The sequence below is a fragment of the Astyanax mexicanus genome, chromosome 9, assembly GCF_023375975.1.
Source record: "Astyanax mexicanus isolate ESR-SI-001 chromosome 9, AstMex3_surface, whole genome shotgun sequence".
NCBI classification, from domain to species: domain Eukaryota; kingdom Metazoa; phylum Chordata; class Actinopteri; order Characiformes; family Acestrorhamphidae; genus Astyanax; species Astyanax mexicanus.
The window spans coordinates 40105047-40123850 of record NC_064416.1 but is presented as its reverse complement, the minus strand read 5'-3'; the positions used below and the strand labels follow the sequence as shown (position 1 = coordinate 40123850).

Below are 18804 nucleotides of genomic sequence, written 5' to 3'. Positions count from 1 at the left end.
AGAACACCAGAGTTTGTTCTGGTTCTTCAACAGGCTCAGGTGCATCATGAACATCACAGAGAGGGACATTGCGTCTGGTAGCAACATTGGGCAGGACAATACATGCAAGTGTTATGTTGCATGCTCCCTGTGGTTCGACTCGCAAATAGTTAAGGCATGCAAAGCGTCTCTGCAGAACACTCGATTGCTCGTATTGTTTTGCAATAAGCAGTATCTTGTTACTGCAAGAAAAGGAGTCATCAACCCCTGTTGGTTCTTCTATCTGTTTTTTTACATAGCTGGTAATCCGGCTTAGGTAATCCTGAAAACTGTGTTTCTGGATCAGGTTGATCCAATCCCATATTGCTTTGAAAAACTGTCTTAAAAGTAAGACAGATCACCTGATCCTGGATAGCAAAAAATGTGATTACCAAATCTGGATAATTTTGATCCGGATTACATTTTTTGAACAACTGGCCCCTGGAGATCGCAGGTTCAAATCCCATTCATACAGCTTGCTGTCAGTTGCCAGAAACCTGAGAGAGCACAATTGGCCTTGCTCTCTCTGGACAGGTAGATGGAGCTCTCTCCCCTCATCACTCCTAAGGTGATGTCGATTAGCACAAGGTGTCTGTGAGCTGAGTTTCCCCCTTTTTTCTTAATTGTTAATAAAAAAAAAAAGATACTTTTGATTGAACCAGTATATTTTCTCCTGTCACATATTGCCCTGATAGAGAAGTGCCAGTACTGAGATCGGTTTGCCCCCTACATCAATGATAAAATCTGAGAAAAAATGTATTAAGGTTTGTAACGTTTGGCTCAAAAATGCTCAAACAATGTGATTTTTTGACAGCAGTCATTGGCTCATTAATAAGTCTCCTCATTAATAAGGTATCTGAAGCCACTCTGTTTACTATATACATTGTGGATAAACAGAGATGGTTAAAAATTTTGCCACATATCCATTAGAAAAACAGTTGCAGGGTAACTTTTTAGGCATATTTGTGTGAAAGTGTCTCAAGCTAACTTTGTCATATGCAGGAATTTGATGAGCTTAAATTTCGGTCAAATAATATATTTTTTAAATGAGTGCCTTCTATGGTGTTTACATTGCTATATAAGCTATGGAACTATTAATTCAGTGCAGATTCAATTCTTATAGGAGGCTCTTTAAAACAATTGTACAAAATAAGCTATGAATAAATTATCTGACTTGTTCTCCAGAAAAGTAAAAAACACAAACAATCTTAAGGAGACTTCTGTTCTGAATAGTATTTAATGTATGGTTTTATACATTGTAAATTTAACATAGAAGATATTTAAGCTATACAGGAACAAACACAAAATGATTTAGTAAACAAAAAGTGTAAAAAAAACAACAATGTTTTATACTTAAGATTATTGTAAGTATCACATTTATCTTTAATGACAGATCTGCGCTCTCTTGGTATTTTAATCTCAGTGTCTTCATGAGGGAGAGTCACCTGGAATAATTTTCTTAGCGTCTTGAAGGAGTTCCTGGAGGTGCTGAACAATAGTTGCTGGTTTTCCTTCACGCTGTAAAGCTTTAGCTTTACATATATATATATATATATATATATTTTTTTTTATATATATATATGTAAAGCTGGAGCTTTACATATTTTATAAATATGTAAAAAAAATATATTATTTTTTTTAAATATATGTTTACTACATAATTCAATATGTGTCCTTTAATTATTATTAATAATTAATAATATTATTATGACTTTCAATATTAGTCCACAATGTAAAAAAGAAACATTAAATACAGAAATAAAGAAACGATTATAGGAGAAGGTTTGTCCAGTGTTTTGACTGGTAGTGTACATCATGCTTGCCAGTCAGGTATTAGCAATGTTAGAGCTAATCCTGGGCAGCTGTTAAGAGACTGTTTTGTGCAGTTTCTTTATTTGCGTTAATGATTTAAATTTGGCTCAATTTACTTCTGTTTACAGAAGCATTTTCTCTTTACAGTAATGTTGTCTCTTTAAGATGTGTAATTATGGTATCTTTAGCAATAAAGTTTTAAAGTAACTGTTAAAAAATAATGTGTTTCTCTTTTATATCCTCTTTTTCTGACATTGACCCACAAAGCATTCATACCAACACGGGACTGCACATGAAACTGATACAGGAATAATTACAATAGAAGGCCGTGTGATAAAGAATAAGGTGTTCGAGCACTATTGTAACACAACACGTGTTGGGAAGTTTAGAAACGTCACAAAGGAGAATGAAAGTACCTTGTTTTTGTAAAACAATTTGAGTTGTATGTGTTTTCCAGCATTGTTTATTTTTTATGCATGGTCTATATGTATGCTGTGTTGGGAATCACTCCCTATTACAGAAATAGTGCACTATATGGTGTATCAGCCATTTTGTAGTGCTGTTTGAAATCTCAACAGTACATTTTATTCCCTATATAATTCACTATCAAACACCTATAATCGATTGCAAATTGTAAAGTACAGACAAACTACACTAAAATGTCCAACATATACAGTTATGCAATACATTTTGTATCAGTTTTGTGTCAGACGTCCTCAGAGCAGCACAATCAGTTTTCTATATAGCAAATACTATTTAGTGAATAGTGAAGAATAAGTGACCCAAACACAGCTATTTTAACTATGATTTCATTGTATTGCAGTCTTTTAAATGTTCAAAATGAAAGAAAGAAACTTAACCTTAAAATGTGCCCTATAAGGTTTTATGTCTCAGAATGTGCTGTCTAATCAAAGAAATTGAGGCTAATTTGTTTGGTTGTCAAAGTCCTGTTATCCAGGATTTTATTGTGCTGCAGCTCATAATGGTTGACCCACTGACTAAATAAACTTACTTTTTGAGCTTATTTGGATCTTTTATTATTATTATTATTATTATTATTATTATTATTATTATTATTATTATTATTATTATTATTAGCAACTAGTAATCTAGAAAACATATTTAATTATTAATGAAAAGTAGATGTTTCTACTTTTCTGCTTTTTATTTTCCTACATTCATAAAGATTTGGGTGTTTAAAGGCTTGCTTGCTCAATATGTTTTAGTAAGAGGCGGACAGGTTAGTAGTTCTGGCCAGTTTGGTCAAGACCATTTATCCAGGTTCTTTTTTTTTATACAACTCAAAATGGTTGACCCATTGGCCTTTTTTAACTTATTGTGATTTTTGGATGTTGTTGCTGTTATCAACTAGGGAAAAGACATTCTACCTTATCATTAGTAAACAATAAAACATTTTTAAGTGTTGATGAGCCTTATTTCCTCAATATATTTCAGTAAGATGGCCAGATCAGTAGGCCTAGCCAGTTTGATTTAATTATTAAAAAGGCCTAAGAAGGTCTTATGTTAGAGGTATATTGTTGTATAAGTTTTAGGTGCATAAAGCCTGTAGCCCTGTAGTCAGTAGCCCTGGCCAGTTTGGTCATCAAAGACTCTTTATCCAGGTTTTTATTTTCCTGTAACTAATAATGGTTGGAGTTTGGTAATTTGGTTTATTTGCTCTGCTGGACAGAGAGAGGTCTGAGTCCAGTGGGCGCTGGTCTGTTTAGTTTTTCAATCTTTAAATCTTTAATCTCGCCCCGGTCCATGAAACTTGGACACACACACACACATACACACGCAGACACCCTCTCTAAAGGAGTTTTTTTATTTAGTCAGGACCCCCTTGCTGAGTTGGTGGCAGTCATTGTTTCTCTCAGGCATTAAGCGCATACCAAAGCGCCGCAGTGCACCTCCGCCGTCCTCCTCCGCGCATTCCTCTCCTCCTTGCGCCAAATAGTCCCTCTACCTTTCCCGACCGTCTGCTACTTTTCTGTTCTGTTTTACTCGCACAGACACCTTCCTACGGGCGAAACACTCGCTTGCGAAAATTTACACGACTAGTTGTTCCAAAAGCAGCGATTCTTTTTCGTTTTTCTGTTGAAGAGTGTGGAGAAACTCCCCCCTCTCCTGAAAAGAGTGAGGGGAAATTCCTCCGCGCCGCGCGCGCCGTTGACTGTGAGAGGACCTTCTTTCAACTTCAACAGAAAAACTGAAATTTGTCAAACGGAAAAAGAGAGAGACAGAGAAAGGGAAGAGGGGGAAAACTTCGGTAAACGAGTGTACCGAGACCGGTTCTGTGTCGGTACCGGAGCTGGATCATGTATGTAAACGTTACCGGGACGAAACCTCCACGGGGATTTTCGGTGTGAAATGCTAATCTGCTAGTTAATATTTTTTAAACCTCTCTGGCTCTTGCGCTCCAACCGCCGTGGCTCGCGCTTCAACCGCCGTGGCTCGCGCCCCTCGCTCTCGGGTCTCCGCTCTCCGGCTCGAGCCGTCATGCATCGCTACGGCGAGGATTTGGGCCACCGGGCGAGCAAGCTCGTGGAGAACCTCTCGATCTACGACTCGTACGGGGACAGCGGGCTCGAGACGGATTTCTCCCCTGCCGCCGTGATGCTGTTGCACGGGATGAAAAGTAGCGTAAACGTTAAACGCACGAGCGGAGGAGGAGGGTCCGTGCAGCAGCTGCATGGCGTGGACGCAGCTTACATGACCGGGACTGCCGTTAAAGTGCACGGTGCTGCGCCGGTCCCTGTTCCAGTACCCGTTCCCATTCCGGTAACCGCCGTGCGCTCCGTGAACGGAACCCGCACGACACAGGCGGACGGTGCTCACGCGGACGACGACACAGGCGGCAGTGGGAGCTTCTGCGCGCGGTCTGAAGTGGCGTTGCCGTGTTACAGCGGCGGTGGCGGGGACCGGCACCGGCGATACTCGCCGCAGGAGGCGCATGGTCTCCGGTATGGTGCGTATGAGGCACCGGGTACAGGAAAACAGCTGTGCAGGAACGGAGGAGGGGGCAGCAGCATCAACACGGGGGCAACGACGAGCCCGCGCTCGAGCTGCAGCAGCAGCGGCAGCCCGCGCAGCAGCGTGCTCATGCCGGGACACCAGCAGCATCAACAGCAGCAGCAGCAACAGGAGCGGTACGCGAGCCCCCGGTCCAGTCTCGCGCAGGGCGGCGACGGTGTCGGCAGTTGTGCGCTGAGCCCCCGCTCTAGCTACGCGAGCACGCACTCGAGCCTGAGCGGCTGCGACTGCACGAGCAGCCGACCAAGCAGCAACCGGACCAGCGGTGTCAGCCTGGGCTACGACCAGCGGCACGCCAGCCCACGCTCCAGCGCCGCGAGCCCCAGGTCCAGCTACTCCGCCTCCGTCGCATCCGCCGCGGCCGCCTCCGCCGCCAGCCCGCGATCCAGCATCTCCAGCCACAGCTCACGTGGCTCCATGAGCGCGGGGACAGAGCTGCAGCTGCCGTCGCCGCGGGCTTCGGTGCTCGAGGACCCGCTGCTGCTGCAGGACTGCGGCGGCGAGGCCAACGGGCTGCACGGGCTCCATCACCGGCTGCACATTTACGCCGGCTTTCCTGCGCTGGAAGACGCCCAGCACGTGCACGGTGGCGGCGAGGCGGACCCCGGCGCCCTGAGCCAGAAGCTGAAGCTGCCCTACCAGGTGACCCCGAGCAGGGAGTGCGGGCCGAGCCAGGCAGAGAGGCGGCTCGAGGCCCTCACGCTCGAGCTCGAGAGAGAACTCGAGCTGCACATGAAGAAAGAGTATTTCGGTGAGTAACAGGTTTGAGCCAAACCCTGCAAAGAAAATCTGAATCTGTGATCCGTGCTGCACTGAAATCATGCTTGCTTTACAGTAAAACTATCTGTTCTTATCTAAGTGTGTTTGAGGTGAAGCATCGAGTAAGTCAATAAGTTGATTAAAAAGTTTATTAATATTTAATAATAGTCAGACAGTTCTATTGACATCCATTTAGAAGCTGTGTTAATTAATCAAGATTAGTCTTGCATAGTTATTTTAGTTAAAGTATTATATATAAATTTGTGGAGTAGAGTTCATTAGCGTTTACATCATATTAGTGGGTTTTCATTTCTTAAGTTTATGAAGTTTATTAGAGTCTATATAAGTAAGTTGTGTTATTGGATTTATTGTAACAAGTTAGTCATGCTGTTGTATTTGAGTCTATAAGTAAGTCATGTTATTGGATTGGAGTTAATGCTAAAAGTTAGTCATGTTGTTTTAGGGTAACTGGTGATTTGAGTGTTATTTAAAGTTTAGTTGGCTACAGATTAATCATGTGGCGGTATTTGAGTTAGAGTTTAAGATTATCATAGTCATGCACTTTTAATTTGAGTTTATTTTCAAGCTTTTTGAGTTAGATTGTCATGCAGTAATTAAACTTCTACAAGCTACACTATATTAACTAAAGTACTGGGACACCTACTCATTCAAAAGTTTATCCTGCATTTGTTGGAGTAACTGTTTATTATCCAGGGAAGGCTTCCTACTAGATTTTGGAGCATTGCTGTGTGGATTTGTTTGCATTTATAGCGGCAAGAGCTTTAGTGAGGTCAGGATGTGGGATGATCAGCGTGTCAACTCATCCTCAGTTTCTCAATTAATCCCTAAAATATTGGATTGAGAGCTCTGTCATTTCAGAGAACACAGTTCCACTGCTCCACAGCTCAATATTGGGATCTTATTCCAAATACATTAATTGGTGTCCACAAACATTTGTACTGTACATTTTTACTAATTTAGTTGTATTTGAGTCTTAAGAGTTTTAGAGTTAGTTTCCCAAACAGGGATTAGGCATCTTCATTCTAAATGCTGTGTAGTCCAAGACTAGGTGTAATCCCTGACTGGGAAACTACTTCTGTGTAGAGTATAGTTTATTATATTTACAGATGTAGTATTATATGTATTTATTTTCAGTTTCCAGAAAAGAAAGCATGTCACGTCCAGTCACATGATTGACCCACTTTACCTGAGCATCATGACAACAGAATTTCCCCAATATGCAGAGTAGTTTGAAAATGTGTGGGCTATATTCTGGAGCATTGTTTTTTTTACATTAACACCACAGAACAACTCATTTGTTTGAAAACTGAAGGCACAGTATGACACCATTAACACCTTATTCTCAGATGTCAGTTAGCCAAGATGTTTGCATATTTAGTACTGTGCATGAGCTCATGGGTTAATAATTATAGGTAATGAGTAATGTAAGCTTGTACTTTATCATTTTCAGTGCAAAACTAAGAATTCTTCTACTTTTGTTCTGTTCAGTTGTTTTAGACCCATGGTGTATAAAACCTTTGTGTATATGGCTTTAATGAAAATGAAAATGAAAATGCTTTTTAAAGCAACATACATCGTACTAACATTTCAAACTGACAGTGTGCCGCAGGTACCAAATGTGCAATTTGTGTGCATTGTTTTTATTAATGAGTTGTACACAAATGCTGAAAAACAATAATTTTTCAATTTCACAGGACAGGATTTGTGCGGTTTAGGTAAAGTGTATAATCTAAGGTAGGAACCTGGACTAATGTAGATTCTTAGTGTTAAATTGTGCAGCTGTATTACACCTCGCAGTTTGCCAACAAACCTAAAAGAAATTCCTTGGGACACTCCCAGGAACAGTATACTTCATAATAGCCCTCCCATGGAGCTCATTTGTTTGGGAATTAAAAGGATTAAAGCATTGAACTGTCTGCGGTGTAGATGATTTTTTCATTACTGGGTTAGTGTGTATTTATTACTTAGCAGGTTGGTCAGGATGGAGATTACAGTGTTTGAAACAAAGCTCTGTTTTGTGCTTCTTAAAGGGTGGATCTGAGTCATAAACAGGTGGGGTAATTTCCTGGATTAAGCTCAGTTTGGGACCAAGGTGTTTTGTTCATAGTGACTCTCCATTGTAAATGCTTTTAGGCTTAATCTTGGTCTGGGGAACAAAACCACTAAACGTAGGTGATATCTATTATTTTAGAGTTTTAGTGGTGAACAACAGACTATAATCCAGGGTGTCCAAGGTAAAAAATGCAAAGCAAAACAGTGATCAGTGTTTAAGTGTGTGTGTGTGTGTTTGTACAAAGCTATGTGAATCATGGGATTTTCCAGACTTTGGCCCACCTGAGGGCAACCTGCCAGAGTGATGTCTTTTCTGAAAACAAAAAACTTCTCATACTTTTGCTAATGCTGGTAAATCATTGCTTTGCTTGTTATTATTTCACAACCAATTGGGACAGCTTTAACACAATATCAACCTACAGTAGATGTCCAGAAGTCTGTAGATGTGTGCGCTTTCCTCTGACTAAGGTATTAAAAGAGTGTTTGCTCCTTCTGTACTGTTGTAAATGCCTTTAAGGCTACCTTTCATTTAGCCACGAGTAAGGTCATGGGTCTGATGTTGAATGAGCAGTGTTGACACTCCCACTCATCCCAAAAATACTGGAATCAACTTCATCAATCCAGAGTGTACAGTACCACTCAGACGTTTGGACACACCTCTTTGCTTCAGTGTGTCATTTTAGGATTATTACATTGTAAATGTAACATATAAGACATTATAGCTATAGAGGAACACAGGCTGAATTGTTTTGTAAACAAAAAACAATGTTTTATACTTTAGATACTTCTAAACACCACATTTAACTTTGAGGACAGATCTGCACACTCTTGGTATTTTAATCTCAGTGTCTTCACAAGGAAGAGTCACCTGAAATAGCTTTCTCAGCATCTTGAAGGAGTTTCTCTCCTTTATGCTGTGAATCTCCAGCTCATCCCAAATCACCATTTGTTTACTACGTAATTCCATATGCGTCCCTTAAAATGTTTGTTGATTATTGTATGTAAAAATAAATGAAATAAAGAATTCAGTGAGAAGGGTCCAAACTTTTTTTTTTTACTGGTACTACCTCATACCCATATATATGGGCTATGTACTTATTTTAACCCCACCTTCTGAACAATGTGAAAACAAACTTGTGTTGTGTTTCCCGTAGCTGCTAGAAGAGACTAACTGGAGCATTAACTGAATGCTGTGTCCCGTTTTGCGTGTATACCCAGCTGATTGCTGATTGGTTATGGTCATACCAGGCCACGGTAGCAGGGGCACTGACCAATTACAGTGAAGACGGCTGGCATCCCGCTTGGCACGTCTGAAAAGGGCCATGGCTCTCAGTGGGCAACACGTCCCACCCATCACACCCCCCCGTTAATGAGGCAGCTTGTCTGTAATAGAGAGCAGTTCAGCCTTACTTCTTATGAATGTTTGCTGCAAACTGTAAAACTAAATGGTGCTGTTAATATGGCTGTGCATACCATTACTTTGTAACCTTTTTACTGTCAGAGGTGCCAGTAAATAAAAATATGGGAGTTGCAAATAAACAACCCAAAAAGTTGTTAAAATGGTGCTTTAACACAAAAGATAAACATCTTAGTAGAGTGTTACTATATTCTGACTATTTCAAATATTTATCAAAGTTTTCTGTGGTTTTCTACGTCCAGAGTAAGACTGTGAAACAATGTGATAGTCTTTCAGTAAGATTGTTCATTCAGGAAGAAAGACTTGTTTTTTCTATTTTTTTTTTTTTTTACCTTCCAACGGTTAACCAGACACTTGTTTACTACAACACAGAACTGTACAGATCAGTGTATTCCAAGCTGTTATCGATCAAGGGTATGCCTGACCGTTCCTAGCAGTCTTGGTTATGCATCAAATGTGAAGGGCATCTGTGATTTTTTGTGCATTGTCTCTCAAAATCAAATGTACTTTTTGGACCTTTTGGACTACACATTCTCCACCACTTCAAGCTCTTTCTGTAATTCATAAAGTCCTGTGCAGAACTGAACAACTGAGCCCAACTAGCTATAATGTGTTTTGTGTCTTTGTTAGATTGAATAAATTTGGTCCAGTTAGTTTTGGTTTTACTGCACATTATTAAGCAGACTTAAAGAGCTTTACTACATCCTGTCGTTATCAGCTACGTGGGTGGAGTCTCTCTATACTTCATATTAATGGGTTTGTAGAATGTTAGTTAGGAGTTGCTTTGCCAGGTGTTGTGACAAATTATAGCTCTGTCAGAATCTAACTCATAGATGCATAGATAAAAAGATTTATTTCTGTTTATAAATAAGAGTTGACTGACTGTTGGACTGTCAGAAAAGCCTTAAGATTCCATCTCTGTTATATAGGTATTAGAGCACAAATAGGTTTAAACTAGTGGGATATAAAAATTTATTTTATTAATTAATCAATTTCATTAAGCCATTAATTACTTTTAAGTAATAATTAAGTAATTAGTTTGCAGTTATGTTTTCTTATTTAAACTTCAGCTAAAACTAATTTATTCACTGAATAAGGAGAGTGAATATTATTTTAAAATTACTCATGCTTTTATTATCACCAGCAATCAGTGCAATATTGAAGAAAGAGTTCTAGTATCCTGATGCTTCCAGCAGCAGCAGCACCCCTGAGGTGTTTGGGTGTGTGTGCGCTAGAGTGTGTATCTGCTAGTGTGTGTGAATTCTCAAGCTGCAGCAGCTGTGCTTCTTGGAAAGAGACAAATGACTGTTTTCATTCTGAGGGAAATCCTAATTCCTGGGTTTTGGTTGTGCAGTTTCTGCAGACATACTCTCTCTCTGTCTCACACACACACACACACACATACACACACTGTCATACACACAATTACTCAATTAGTCACTCATATACACATTCGCACACACGTGCACTGCGTCTGTCTCATCTTTTCTCTCAGTCAGACAAACACACACCCCCTCACTCAGCGCCTGTTGCAGTAAAGAGCTAAATAAAGGCTGTGCTGTTCCCAGCTGATGCAGTGATGCTGCTGTTTAGGCTGTGGGCTGGAGCAGATGGGGTTAATAGTTATGTAAGAGCTGTTCCTTACCAGAATGTCAAGACTAGACTCTTTTATATCATGACCTTGCTGTCTTGAGTGTGAGCTTGTTTCACTGAATGTCATGTTTTAAGACATATGGGATTCGTATCAGCTAGCAGTCTTTTAAAAGGTGAGGATTTTTTTTACTGATATCAAACAAATGCTATATGCTGTCATTGTGGTACACCCAAAGGTTTGAAATACGTTTTGAATGAAAATCACTGCAGCAATCTGGCAATTAAATTAAAGTGTTTCTATATACAATGCTGGAATGGAGATGAAAACAGCAAGTTACAGGTTAATTTTTTCAATCTCTTATGGCTTTGTTACTGCAGTTCAGAGATGCAGGCCAGGATGATCACTGCCCAGTAAAGAGGGCTGAAATTTGTGATTTCCACCAAAGTAGGAGTGGGAGTGCAAATGCACCAGACAGTTCTGAGAGAGCAGAGCAGGGACATTTTTCAGATTATGCTAGTTCTGAATTTGTAGAGTTTGAAAAGCTGTGTGTTATGACCAGACCATCCTTAAAAATGGTTGTTTCTCTAATCACTGGCCACCTGTTGCAACTGATAAGAAAATTGATCTGTACATTTAAATGCCATTGTTAATTCGTAAAATCCTGTTTAATCACTCTTTTTTGTATTCAGCGTTAACAATATTCACACTTTTTAACACATCCGAATGTAGATTTTTTTTTGTGATATGGAGTGTGCCTCCAAAAATTTTTAAAAATACCCAAAAGCTTGGTGTGAATAGAAAACCCACTATGGTGCTATTGTGTTGGCTGCAGTTTGGAAATCAATGGAAATTCAGAAAATTTCTTAGAATGTGTGTCTCTGGTTGTTAAATAGAGTATGACTGTGTGTGTGTTAGCTTTCTGGTCAGTGGAGTTGGTTTGCTTTTAGAGCGAACATGCGTACTCCTTTTTAATGTGTAAGAAAGAACCCACTCTGTTACCGTGACAACGCCTCCCCTAAAATTGATAGGATCTCAGTAAGCATTCTGCTCCATGGCTCTGTTTCTCTATCTGTCTCTCTCACTCTCTCTCTCTCTGTCCCACAACCCCCCTCTTCTTTTTTCTGTATCTCTTTACCTGACACCAGACTCTTGGCTCACAACTCTGGCTCGGCCTCCAGACACAACCAGTGGGGGTAAAGTCTGATCATCTGCTTAGAATGATAATGAACACACACACACACATATGCACACTGTTGGGCTTTGCTGTGGTTATGTTAGGCTGTGTCACTGTTGATACGCCCACATGCAGCCCCAGGCTCCCCTTTCCTGTGGGTAAATAAAAGCAGGTGGTGTGTTCTTGCCCAAAGGATAAGCAACACTATAAAAGCTTGAACACGGTACAGGACGTGATAACCTGAAAAAGTAATGCATTAAATTAACTTGATTCAAAAAACAACAACAGAATAATCAGTTAGTGAACTCATCAGCTATAAGATGCACCCACACCATTTTCACAATCTTTTTATAAAAAAGCATTGTCAAGAGATTGTCAGTTCCAGACATGGACTAGAGGGGTATAATGTGCCAGCACTGGCTTATAGAGCAGTGGAACTGCATATTTGAAGTCCTAAAGATCCATCTAGTTACCTTTGGGATGAGTTTGAGCTATAGGCAGCCATGCATCATGTTGTACACGTCATCTCTCTCAAGATGAAGGTCAGTGTAGACCAGTGTAGAATATCATAGACCATTGTTTTTTTGTGTGATATGGACTGATCAGTGATTTTAGGGACTTTTAGGGATTTTAATTGTCAGCTCGACCGCTGATACCAGTTCAGAGCTAAATGACAAATTAGTTTCCCTTTTCAGGCAAAGTAATAAATACTTCTACATGACTATTATAATATACTGTGTATTTATCGTCTCTCAAAATAAAATATACTTTACTATTTGTATCATCTTCATTAAAAGCTATTTTCAGTGAATTCCTATATAGGACTGTTTGTGTTTGTCTTTCACTGTTGCTGCAATACCTTTGGCCATGGTAATTGTGGTCTGCATTGTCTTGTTCACTATTTTTGTGTGTTTAGTGGTGTTTGTGAACTCTGCTGTGTTGCTGTGATAAAAGGTACTCACTGTATAGACTAAAAGATCCACCCCTCTTGAGAGGGGTATGTGATTATTCGCGCTAAATGTTTTCATTTTTGTTCCTCTCCACAAAATGTGTTAATCTTACACATTCTACAAATAGGAGTTTGAATCAAAAATGGCAAAAACACAAATGCTCCTCATCACACATTGTGGCTAAAAATTTGACAGATACAGATAAATAGCCTATACATTTTTCTGTCTCTACAGACAATTGTACAAATGTGCTACAACAGAAATACACCTATTTGAAACAACCCGGTTTAACAGTGGCTCTGCAAACTGCAGACATGATTATTTTTCTTTTTTTTTCCAATAATAGGGAGGGGTTGCTTTGACTGCATCTTGTAGTCTACAGAGTAGCTGTCTGTGACCAGCTAACATATAGTTTGATGAACTGCTAAATGTGGTGTTTTTTTCCTGCCATGAATCTAAGACTTTTTTACATAATATGTGATTTCCTTTGCATCTGACAGATGCAAAATTATTTAGAGATGTGAAAGTTTTACAGTGACTATATTTTTCCCACATAAAGTAATCTGAGGAGTGGCCTGATTTTTCCCATATTTTGCTGTGCCTAATGGGATGTCTGGTGATGGTTACATTGAGCGATATGTACCCTGGGGGCTCCAGGGGGGTCTGAAATGAAGAGTGTGCTTCTGCTCATTGCTTCTACCATCCTCCCCAAACAGGCTAACACTGACCACATCCTGGGGTTCCATAACCTCCACCAGCATATTGAATATCCCTTTGAGACCACTTGGCTCATGGCTTTCTGAAGTGTTCTTCTTGTCCTTGCCAAGTAGTCCACCATTCACAGGTTTAACTCAATGTTTTTAATAATTTAAAGCCAAACAGATAAGTGAGAATCAGGAAAGCTGGAAAACTCAAAGTGGGATAAGTGCAGATTGAAAAGCCCTGCAGATTTTATAAAAAAGTCTAAGAAATCTGTGGAATTTAAATGTATTAATCCGACTAATAATAACATCCAAACTGTCTTATTGTTTAACAGTGGTGATCAAATATTTTGACAAATAACTGCTCAGAATTGTTGTAAATGTATGATTTCATTTAATTATTATTTATTTCAATTATTATAATAAAAGATGGACAAACCATTTATTTAGAAACTGTAAGTTAACAGCACCTAAGATAAGAGCACCTTAAAGCTTCTTCACAGAGTATTTTGGTTTGTTAAAAAAGTTTAAGTTAATGTTTTTTGGGGAAGTTATCTTGTTCCTGAAAAAATAAACAGGAACAGGATAAACAGGACCCTGTCAATATTATGATAATATGACAGGAAAATAATCTAATTAAATCCCTTAGTTTTAAATAGACACAAGAGATATGGGCTAATTCATATAAATGAGATCTCCTTGCTGAGTAAACACTATTTTAATTACATTTGTCAATTAACAAACACAATTATTAATTAGCAAATTATTGTTATCCATGTATTTTAAAATAAGATGATACTTTTTATTAAGCCTAATCTGGTATGGTAAGACCATGGGAAATAAGGTTGTATTATATATAAGATAACAGTGTAGTCAACAATCCACATGACCACATTGTGTACAGACACTGAAGCAAGATATTTGAGTGATGTCTGTGAGATATTTTGGATTAATGATTCAGGATGTTTACTGTAATGCTGCTTTTAATGATGATTCAGACCCTTTTAGGCTGCTTTTGCTGGGGGCGTGAGGGGCATCTTTAGCTTCTCCTGATGGAAAGCATACAGCTCTCCTGTTTTCTCTCTAATTGGAATGAACAGCCGTGGCACAGGAAACACAGGGTTTGGCCGAGCAGAGAACAATGTGAACCGCTGCAGATCCCTCCACGTTATTCGCCCAGCTGTTAGCAGTCAGAAACAGAGACGGCTTAGAGAGGAAGTGGTACCAGTGTGTACCAGGTGAGCACAAATGAAGCTGGAACGAGCTGTTCTGCAGTCCATAGAGTTCTGAACTTGGCGCCTCACAAAGTTTCTTCCTCATGCACAAACTTTTGCTCACATATCCTCCCTGATTGTCGCAGTAATGATTGCTAAACGTGTATGCTGACTACGGGGGGAAATATGAATCTGACTGATTAAACTGAGTCATAGAAAATATGAATGAAGCCTGGTTGAGAAAAAGTGAATATTTGTTGCTTGCACTGCAGAATGTATTTCCAGCTTAAATTTAATATTTAGAAGATTTGAATTAAACTGGCTGTGTTATGTTTTAATAGTTGATTAATTCTTTGAACAGTAATGTTTTTTTTATTTTTAGTTGTTTATTAAATCTCCCAGACTGATATCACCACATTATCCATATAAGTTTTGAAAAACGGTGTCTGAGCAAATGTGATCATATTTTGTTACCTGTGAGAACGTGATTATTACCAAACAAAACTAAAATCTAAAAACAAAATGTTCAAAATGACTGAAATTATGTATCCAGTTTATTCTGCATGATATCAAGTAGGGCTGCAACTATGATTATTTTGGTAGTCGACTAATCGGATTTTTTGTTAACGACTATTTCTGCCATGTCCTCCATCTCTAAAAACAATATAAACAGCTGAACATTATTTTTTTTTATTTGTTTGTTTATTTGAAATGAATTTGTTCCACAAGTCTTCTAAAGACTGCATGTACTGTGTATTCTGCATTACACCCCTATCCAACAATGAAATTTTTAGTCGACAAATTTAAAAAATCGACATGGTCGACTATATATTGACAAATTGTTGCAGCCCTAATGTCAAGAAGGGTGGCCATGTTTGTTTTATTTGATAATAATTATAATGAGTGTACAGAATAAGTAGTATAATACAGTAGTATAGTTAAAGGGTCTCCCAGTTATTGAAATAGGAACAAAATGTATCTTGAACAGCAGTGTTTTGAACACAACACTAACAGATTGCAGTGTTAAAGAACTTCATTTAACTCACATCCACCACCTTCCAAAGAAGGAGAGCTGCGTCTGTTTTTAAAGGAGCTTAATTTGAAACATCCACATGTCTGCTCTTACTGCTTTATGAAGAAAAAAACAACACCTGGTTAACATCCTTAACCAGAGAACACCCATGCTCATAGATTAGCTTCTAAGCTAGCGTCTTTTTTAACAGCCTCACAGAACCCACCACATCTGTTTTACCAGAGATTCACAACTGAATTTCTAACCCCCTGTGTCATACATTTCTACTTCAACCAAAGATGCAGCTCCTTTTCTTTAGAACATGATAGATATACCATAGCTAGCTAGTGTTTGTGATGTCCTCAAAGCACCCCACCATCTTTTTGTGTTTTGTGTGAGAGCCGATTAATAAGGTTAAATAGCCTGTTGGACAGTTATGTCAGCAAAGCTAACTTTTTTAAAAAGTGGTTGTTGCAGAATGAGGTGTATATTTTCGAAGATAATATTTACACGCTGAACAATGTAGTTGATTGTTTTCTGCCCGTTTGGTAGCTGCTGTGGGTGGTATTCCTAACTAACGTGATGTGGACTGCAGAGCCAGCCAAACGTTTGCTGTGAAATCCACATCCCTCAGCAGGTGGTGAAATATGAAGTAGGCTGCTTTAATGTGTTTCAGTGTGAGCTAAAGGGTCATGGCCAAAATAGGTGGAAAAACAGTAGTTAAAGGACTTACAAATAGAGAAAAAGAATACATGGAAATTGTTTTTAATTGGTGTTTTGGATCAGCAACAAGGTAACTATCAGATCTTCTAACCTTGAGAGGCTAACACTGCAACAGCCCTATGCTCTGAAGTGCATTTGTTTTTAAAAAACTTTGCTCATTATAAACTATTATAAAAATGGTGTTTTAGCATCAGACCCTATATGTGCAATAACTACTTGTGCAGTCAGAACGTTTAAATATCTGGTTATGAATAAAAGTTCTTGAATAGCACATCACAAGTCACCCTGAATGACTAATCACGTGTCATTATTAATAATTAAACATTAAAAAGGCTTTTTAAAAAGAATAGCAGTGCAGTGTAAGAGCTGTTGGCCTTCTGTATTTGAACTGCAGTGTGAAACAGTGCTGTAATGAGCTGTATGAATGTCCTTGATTGCAGATGCTTTAGTCATGAATGTTTTCAGTGTGGAGTCATTTACCAGCAAGAACTTGAAATACGCAAGCCCTAAAGATTCATATCAGATGACTCCTGTTTATTTGTTCATTCACGTGTATCGTCTGTTGGGGGGGTAGGAGTGTGTGAGTATGTGTGTATGTTAGCCTCAGTGTGACATCGTGTCTCGTAGGCATGATGACCTCTGGTTGACCCTGGGCTTTGACCCTGCCCTCGCTGTGGAATGCGACCCCCAGCGGAGGCTGCGTCCTGTGTGCGAGAGCTCAGCGGTCATCAGTGAAACTCATACTCTGACTCATTCTCCCATAATGCCTAGGGATTGCTCTTTAACCAAGGTGGACACTGACCACTGTTTCTTCATGCATCACAGCTTAACATGCAGACTTCAAATGATCAACCTGTTGCCACAGTACTTTAAGTGGTTTCCTTAGGTTATAATTTTAATAAATTATATTTTTTAATTATTGTGAACGCAGTATGTTTTCAAACATGCTAATGAAGTACTGGTGAAAAGATATTGTAACATGAGTTGCTGGAGATGGACCCAGTTTAGGCTGATTTCGATCGCCTATTATCTTTCCGGTTGTTAGGTGGATCATCGATGCCAATTGGGACGGGGCTGAATGTAAGCTGACTTTAAACAGAAGTGCTTTACTCACCAAAAAAGGAGAGCTATATGTGTAAATAGTTTTTTTATAATAATTATTTTGGTTTACCTAGATGCCAATATTACAGGTTATTATTTTTATAAAATCATCAATAATCTAACATTCCTGCTCAGCTCCAGCTGGAAAAGTCTGTGAATCCCCTGCACAAAACTGTACCCTGGAGCTCAAAATGGAAACACAACAGAAAACTACTGTTTATTTAGCAATACAAATGTTTGAAAGGAGTGTGATTGCTCTTTAGCTTTCTGACTGCAGTGTTTGGTGTTGTGTGTGGCTGGTGATGCTAGTCAGTTTTTGTAATCACTGTATGGTCTGAAAGATGCACTGTTAAGTGCTCTATTATTCAGTTAGTGGGGTTAAAATCTTTATTTTCTTTTCTCCACAAGGCATATTAGTCCTACACTTACGAACTACAGAACTGGTGAAAAGCGAACTTCAAACTGAATGAGCTGAGCTGAGTCTGTAGCAAAATCTGAGCCACTTATTTGATTTGGCAGAAATGTAAACATACTGCTTTTGACCATTTTTGGCTGAAATACTTTAGTGACTAAAGTTTCATTGCATTTCTCGTATTTGTGATGGAAATTATTACCTTGAATAATCAGTGGTTTAATGTTGTTGAGGATGCTGGAGTTCACAGACACCTGCCATATCTTGCATACTGTCACTGTCAACATCATTGAAGACCAAGGCTAATGAACAACACTCAGGGCTTTGGCATTTACACGTGTCTTGGGTAATTTCATCACAAGGCACTACCAAAATGAATCGCTGTTTACAGCTGACATTTTGAATGAGTCCCTAGTGACCACTTGTGATTGGATTTTTTGTGTGTGTGTGTGTTTTGGCTGTGTGTATGTGTGTGCTTGTGTGTTTGTGTAGTATTTAATTTACTATATAAGGAACTTTGTTGTTTCCCTGCAATTATTTTAGACTAAAATGTCTTACGAGTCTTGTTGGTGCTTGAGTTTTGGCTTTTTTTTTATTTACGATCACATCGTCTGCTAATGAATGAATAGGATGGGAGAAGTCAAAAGAAACCACATAAAGCAGCAGCATTTGTCTCTTCCTCAAAAACCACAAGATTGCTGTGGGTGTTCACCAGAAGTGCAGACTGGTGGGAACAGGTAGTGCTTGGGAAATTCACTGATGAAATACGGCATATTCATTTTCTGCAAAATGACCTAATAGGTTTCCCAGT

At 39.1% G+C, this 18804-nt stretch overlaps 1 protein-coding gene across 1 annotated transcript in view; it reads left to right on the top strand.

Annotated features, from left to right (window-relative positions):
• The first annotated feature begins 3714 nt into the window (after positions 1–3714).
• The window catches only part of LOC103025707 (WT1 interacting protein), a 44816-nt gene continuing 29726 nt past the window's right edge, over positions 3715–18804 (top strand). Inside the window, exon 1 of the mRNA XM_049483583.1 lies at positions 3715–5614. Within this exon, the coding sequence (XP_049339540.1) occupies positions 4330–5614 (1285 nt within the window). The 5' untranslated portion in view covers positions 3715–4329. The remainder of the gene's footprint in view (positions 5615–18804) is intronic.